The 7069-nt window shown below is 49.7% G+C and overlaps 1 protein-coding gene across 1 annotated transcript in view; it reads left to right on the top strand.

Annotated features, from left to right (window-relative positions):
- Positions 1 to 2556: 2556 nt before the first annotated feature.
- Positions 2557 to 7069, top strand: part of ACOT11 (acyl-CoA thioesterase 11) — a 33211-nt gene continuing 28698 nt past the window's right edge. The window contains exon 1 of the mRNA XM_023187846.1: positions 2557 to 2657. Coding sequence (XP_023043614.1) covers positions 2595 to 2657 — 63 coding nt within the window. The 5' untranslated portion in view covers positions 2557 to 2594. The remainder of the gene's footprint in view (positions 2658 to 7069) is intronic.

Genomic DNA, 7069 nt, shown 5'->3' with positions numbered 1-7069 from the left:
AGGAATTTGGAGGAGCTGGGGGTTGCTTATTGGCCGAGGAGTGAGGGGTGGAGTCATGAGACAGGGAGAGGAAGAAACTACATTCTTGTGTTGAGTTGCTTCTTTGGACTGAGTCTTTAGACTGGCTAGTGTCAGTGGACCCATTGAAATGCAGGATTTGGGGCTGGGTGCAGTGGCTCACACCTATAATCCCAGCACTGTGGGAGGCTGAGGTGGGCAGATGGCTTGAGCTCAGGAGCTCCAGACCAGCCTGGGCAACAAAAAATTAGCTGGGCATGGTAGCACGTGCCTGTGGTCCCAGCAACTCTGGAGGCTAAGGTGGGAGGATCACCTGAGCCTGGGAGGTGGAGGCTGCAGTGAACTGAGGTCATATCACTGCACTCCAGCCTAGGTGACAGAGCAAGACCTTAAAAAAAAAAAAAAAAAGCAAGGCAGGATTTTGTAAATATCTCAAAATAGAAACCTTGAGGTTTTTTTAATGTTAGAGATGTTATCTGTAAAAGTTAGGACCTTGTGGCAGGTGCTACGTGAATTTTAAGCAATAAGCAGCTATAAGAAAGTGGGCTATAGGGTAAGCTGGTTAATGCTTAGATATGCTTTTACTTACAGCTTATGCTCTTGTTAAATACTTAGCAATTCAGCTTGATTAATTTCGTGAGGATGGCTTCAGTGTGAGCGAGACTGGAGGTGTGGGCAGGGGTGGTTCATGAAGGGCCTCAGACACCTTGTTAAGGAGTTCTTCCTGTAAGCCAAACCCTTTCAGGATTGGAAAGAATCTTAGAGACTCTCTGGTTAAATGCCCCATTTGACAGATGAGGAAACTAAGGCCTAGACATCTAATAATAAAACTCACCTTTTTACAATCACTTACCATGTGTCAGAGATCAGGCTATATACATTCTGCTTTCTGCTTTCACCATATTTTGCTCTTAATATATAGCTGGCATTTAACATCTTATTTAATTTAAATTAGCAGACTGACTTGATATGTGCCAGAAATGTTTTCTCTCAATAATTAAAAAAGTTAATTAATTGAAGTAAAATTCACATAACGTAAACGTAACCATTTTAAAGTGGCCAGTTCCGTGGTATTCAGCACGCTCACGGTGTTGTACAACCACCACCTCTGTCTAGCTCTGAAAATTTCCATCACACCAAAGCCCTGCAATCCCTTACTCATTAGGTAGTTTTTCCCCATTTCCCTCTGCCCCCAGCCCCTGGCAACCACCAGCTTTTTGTTTCTGTGGATTTATCTAATAATATGGATACATACAATATGTGACTTTCTGTGTCTGGTATGTTTCACTTAGTATATCTTTTTGAAATTCATCTATGTTTTATCATATATCAGTACTTCATGTATTTTTATGTCTGAATAACCATTCATTAAAGTTACATATATAGATATACATAAATATTACAATTTGCTCATATATTCATTTATTAATGGATATTTGGGCTGTTTCTACCTTTTGCTTGCTGTGAATAGTGCTGCTATGAACATGTGTGTGCATGTATTTGTACTTGTTTTGGTTCTTTTGGGTATATAACTAGCAGTGGAATTGCTGGGTCATGTGGTATTTCTATGTTTAACTTCTTGAAGAATTGCTAAACTGTTTTTCATGGCACCTCAACCATTTTACATTCCCACCAGTAATGTACAAGGGTCCCGTGAATTTCCTGGCAGCAGGCCCAGGCCAGAGACCTCACATGACTGTGAGGCTGGAGCAAAGCTGCCTGTGTACTGCCCCACGCAGCTCTGGTCCTGTTCCTCTTTCCAAGTTTTTCAGTAGCAAACAGCCCTGTGTACTGGTTTTTCTCCCATTCTACATGTCCTTGGTTCCTTGGGATCCCTCTCAGGGCTGCATGAGCCAGGCATCAGGGGTCATGATGCTTCAGCCTACCCAGGCTGTGCAGGGAGAGCTCTCTCCTTCCTTTGACACTTAGAAGTCCTGTGTCAATAGTACCAGTTCTATGAGTGGGGCTGTCACATATGCAGACTCCTTTCTGACCCCCATACCAAGGAAGATGCCAAGGTGACAAGGGGAACAAACACACTGGCCTGGCAGTGCTGGAACAAACACACTGGCCTTAAGAATCTGGCTCAGCCTTAGCCTGGTGACCCTAAACAGCAATGGCAGGGTCTGGGTCAGCAAGACACAGCTGTCTCCATGCAATGTTGGAATGAGTGTCTCCAGTCTCTTATTGCTGATGGGAACTTGTGAAAGGACCTGCATCTCCTGGACAAACCAAGATACCCATGGCAGTGCAGGCCCCACCATCTGAAAAGCCATCACACTACTTGACTGACCACGTCAGCACGATGGATAAACCTCAAGCCTTTTAGGTTAACTCCTGTCTGCCACAGATTCTCGGGAAAAGATACCATCTTTCTAAATCCGGATTCACAGGCAGATGACAGTCCATGACCTGAATAACCTCTTAGTGAAGATTTTCAGATTCTCACCAGGAATTCAGATTTAGGAGGAGAAAGTTGTTTTTTTTTTTTTTTAATTTTATTTATTTATTTTTTATTATGACCTCTCTCCAGGCCTCCTTTCCTTGGATGCAAAATCAGTGTGGTAGAAAGGAGAATGAACAACAAGCATATTGCGGTACTAGTGAAAGAAGCACCTACCATTTGGAAGCCCAAAGGGGTGTGTTTATTTTTTTAATTTTTATTTTCACTTGTAAAAATAAAATATTTAATTTATGATCTTGATTAAAAAAAAAAACAAAACAAGAATTGCTGGGGTAATACATATGAGAACTGCTAGCATAGGACCCGAGACTTAGTAGGTGTTCAATAACTGTTCACCAAGTGAATACATATAGGAGGAGCTTCATAAAAATGTTGGTTCAATTCTCTACCTTTCCAACTCCCAAATCTCGAAGAATGTCAAGTGTGAACACACTCAGTAGCTAAAGGAAAATTAAGATTTTCCCATTTTTTTTTGAAAAATCTATTTTGTTTGAAAAATAGAATGAAGATATGATCTGATATTATATGACAATCAGAAGCCTGTGAAACAGCCCCCTGGTATCCTTCCTCCTACCCGTGGGGCTAGCTTTGAGGACGTATGCTCCCTCTTTTACCCATAAGTTTGCTGCCCACCACTACTACCCTTTTTTGCCTTGTCTGCTGGGAACCTCAAGGCCAATGTAGCTCTCTTTGGCAGCAACTGGATTCATAACAATCCTCTCCTCTCTTATTTGGTTCCTTAACTTTATTTGTTTGCATTTTGGTTCCTAGTGCACGTGCATCCTGTGTGTGTCCCGGGTGTGTGTGTAGGCTGCCTCAGAGCCTTTTTTGGGAAGAAGGTAGAGAATAGGCCGAAAGAGGAGATTTGGAATGTTGACACATACTCCTGCCTTGCTGGTGGGGAAAGTGCCAGGAGGCTGCCCTTCAGTTTCTCTGAGAGTCTGGGGGAGGGGGAGGGGGCTGGGGCCACCTTTGTGGGGACAGAGCATGGAATTTAGTCAGCTCCCTCACACTGCTCAGAGTGACCTGGTTCAGACAATGGGGCCTTTCATGGGGCCTGGCCCACAGCTCCGGGGTGGGTGCAAGGCCCCTTCTCCCTGCCCGCCCCGGGGCCCGCCTTCTAGTACCTTGTGAGAGGCAGGGGCGGGAGAGTGGGAGGAACAGACGCTTTGCAGTTTTGCACCCTGGGTTTGAAGCCCTGCTCCATAATCACTGGCTTTTTGAATTCTCACAGAACCTCTCAAACAAGCTCGTAATTTTGCCCTGCACAGGGTTGCTGGGAGGCTCTAGTGAGCTCATGGGTAGAAAGCACTGTGGCAACAGTCTACTTTGAACTATGTTTGGGTCCCTCCCAGCTGTGTGTCTGTAGGAAGCACAGACTCAGCTTTGTAATGCTAATTGCAAGCGCTCAATACATGTTAGCCGCGGGGTATATGTGTGCTAGGAGCTTCATCTACTTGGTGTTGTTTAATTTCCTCTCTACGGTGATTCTTGGAAGTGAGTATAATCATCCAATTTTTACAGACAAGAAACCGAGGCCCATAGAGGTGGAGCAGCTTGCTCAAGGTTATCCAAGTTAGTTGTGGAACTGGACTTAAACCCAAGCTAGGCTGACACCCAAGGCCTGTGCATAGCCTGTGTCATGGTGGGTTACTCCAGAGGTCACCCAGGCCTGCTCCTCCCCTTCAGGGCAGGTAGGTCTCCTTTGCACCAGGACTGTTGCTCCAGATGGGGCCTGCAGGCACTGTGATCTCAGCCAGCTTATCACTGTAGTCCATGCCTTCTCCAGGAGTCTTCCATGGTTTCTGGGGACCTCTTGGCCTGGCCCCGAAGTCCCTCTCCCTCTGTCTCCGCCCATCTGGGTATGTGGAACATTTTCCCACCTGCTCTCATTTGCCCCAGTGTTCACATCACCTGAACCCTCTGCCCTGACATTCCCATCACCTGAACCACAGACGTTCTGTTTCTCCTTTTTGCTGTTCCTTATGGCCTCTCTGCACCTCAGACTTTCCTCCCACTGTGAGTCTCAGCTCTCAGGCCATTAGTCTTTTCCTTTCTCTCTTCCATGGGCATTTATTTAGCTCTGACTCTGTGCCAAGCATGTGTCCCTGTCCTGTGGAAACATCTGTCTGATGGGGGTGGCAACTATGAGGACAGTGACTACCCAGCTTGGTCAGTGCCGTGATGGAGATGGTGAGGCTGCAGGGGCATTGTAACTCTCCCTGGGGAAGAGAGACGCAGGATGAGGAAGGGCTCACTTAGCAGACGGGGGCAGATAAGGGGATTCTAGGTGGAAGCGGCACCTTCATGGTGGGGGAAGACAGCGGGAGTGAGAGTGGTGCTCTAAGGAAATGCATATGGTCTGGAGCTGAGAGAGCGGCTGCTAGGGTGAGTGGCAGGAGCTACAGTGGCTGGTTCTTGATCCTGAGAGCAGTGGAGAGCCAGCAAAGTCTTGCGCAGGGGAAGTACCTGGTGAGGCTTGCTCTTTAGAAAGGTCTGTGTGCTCCTAAGGGGCAGAGCAAAGTCCCATGGGGTGGAGTTATGAGGACCAGGTCTCCCCGAAAGGCAGGATGTAGTAAGCAGTAGTTGTTGAGTTGGATTTGCTTTTTGGAAAGATCCCTCTGGTGCTGTGTGGAGGCTGGAAGGAGTTAGACCAGAGGCCTCTTTAAGGTCGAATCATTGGGACTTGGATACTGGGCAGAGGGAGGATACCAAGGTGAAGCCTTGGGCCTGTTTCCAGCCCCAGTAGCCTGCGGGCCTGTTGTCAACTTGCCTAGAAGGAGCCATGACCCAGGGGTGCTTATCTTGGCCCCCCCACAGCTGGGTGGCCCTGGGCCAGCTTTTCCCTCTGTGCCTTAGTCCCCCAGGCTGTGAAGGGATTGGGTGAGGGGGTCTCTCCTGCCCTGACCCCGCAGGTCTGTGACATGACTGTGGCTCAGGAGGAGGGACACAGAGCCCATGGTGTGGCTAGCTGGGGCCTAGTCTAGCATGATCAACTCTGGCCAGGTCTGCCAGGGCCTGGGGCCAGCACTTGGCACAGCTGCTGTCTGAGAGGGCATGTCTCTGACCTCTGGGTGCCCTCCTACCCTTGCAGTAGTTCAGCCCCCGCCACCCTGGCAGATCTCTTGGCTCAGCCTGCCTGTCCGCCCAGGCCCTGACTCCATCCAGGGCCTCTGCTCTCCCTGTGACTGGCCCTGGGAGGAGTGGCCCAGCTCTGGAGCCCCATTGGCCAAACCTTGCCTGGGCTGCACACATCCCTGCCTCCCAGGCTGGCTGCCTGCCCACCTTGGGACTAAGAGGCCTGGCCTGGCCTGCCCTAATGTGGGCAGATTGCCTTAGAGCCCAAGGAAGGAGTGGAGTCTGAAAGGCTCTGCCTGGGGCCACCTGCTGCTCTGTCTCTGCCGCCTGTGCTCTAGCCCAGGGCTTCTGCACCCCTCTCTTTGAGGGGAGTGGTGGGGACAACAACTGCAAGGCTTGTCTCTCAGTGTGCTTCAGGGGCCCTGCTCAGAGGAGCACACAGTATTTCCATTCTGACAGGGTTCTAGAGCTTCCTCACTGGGAATCTCAGCTGGGTGTGCAAATTCCAGGCTGAGTTAGGCCCCGGACTCCTGGAACCAGGGGTACCTTAGGGACTGGCAATTCTCTATCCTACCTGGTGAGTGACAGATGTAGCTTGGGAAGGGGGAGACCCTGCTCAGGATCACACAGCACCTGAGGGACACAGCTAAAATTTGAACTCAAGTCCGTCTCTGGTTGTCCCTCCACAAACCTTTGACGATGTCCTGTGTGCCAGGCCCCTCTAGGCCCAATTTGTCTTTGTATTCTCCATGTTTGGCCCAGGGCCCCGTACGGAGGAAGTGTTTGGTCAATGAATAAGTGAATGAATGAACCAGTGAGTAGGGCACAGATCCTGGCTCCTGTGGCATAGGGTCCAACAGAAAGGTAGAGAGTCCTGATTCACAGAACAGGAAACAGGAGCGCATGGGAGGAGGGGTCGACCAAGTGAGAAGCAGAGAGAGGACCAGAGCTCAGGCATCATGACTGCTGGTCCAGGGCTGTGTCCATGTTCCCTTGTTGGTAAAATGGGTTAGTAGTTCTCATTCTTATCCTCATGAGGACTCAGAAAGGTGGCGGATGTGCCCAGGCTGGTAAAGTGGGGACATTGTGTGTGGGCGTCCCTTTGTGTGTGTCCAGACTGCCCAGAAACCCCAGGCGGTCTGCCCCAGGCCGTCTGCCCCAGGTGGTCTGCCCCTTTTGGTCTGCCCAGGTGCCCTCTGCAAGTGCGCATTGTCTCCCCATTTCCTCAGCTCTCTCTCAGGCTTCTTTCTGGAATTTCTTCCCAGTACCCCTGGCTGTGGGAGGGATTTGGGAAGAGTGTGGGCAAATGGTGTCTTGCTTACCTCCTCCCTCTACCCGTTCCCACACCCAGAAAGCCAGCCACCCGTATCCATGCAGGCCCCCAGTGCACCACCAAGCAGGAAGTACCTTGGCAGTGGTTACCATGGTGACGGGTCCTGCTGCTTGGACCACATCAGCCTTCCAGCTACCTGTGAGAGCCTGCAAGCCAGGCAGCCTGGCACCCTGTAG

Source organism: Piliocolobus tephrosceles, chromosome 1 (genome assembly GCF_002776525.5).
Source record: "Piliocolobus tephrosceles isolate RC106 chromosome 1, ASM277652v3, whole genome shotgun sequence".
Taxonomy (NCBI): domain Eukaryota; kingdom Metazoa; phylum Chordata; class Mammalia; order Primates; family Cercopithecidae; genus Piliocolobus; species Piliocolobus tephrosceles.
Note: the sequence above shows the minus strand (reverse complement) of the source record. Positions and strands in the feature narration are given on the sequence as shown.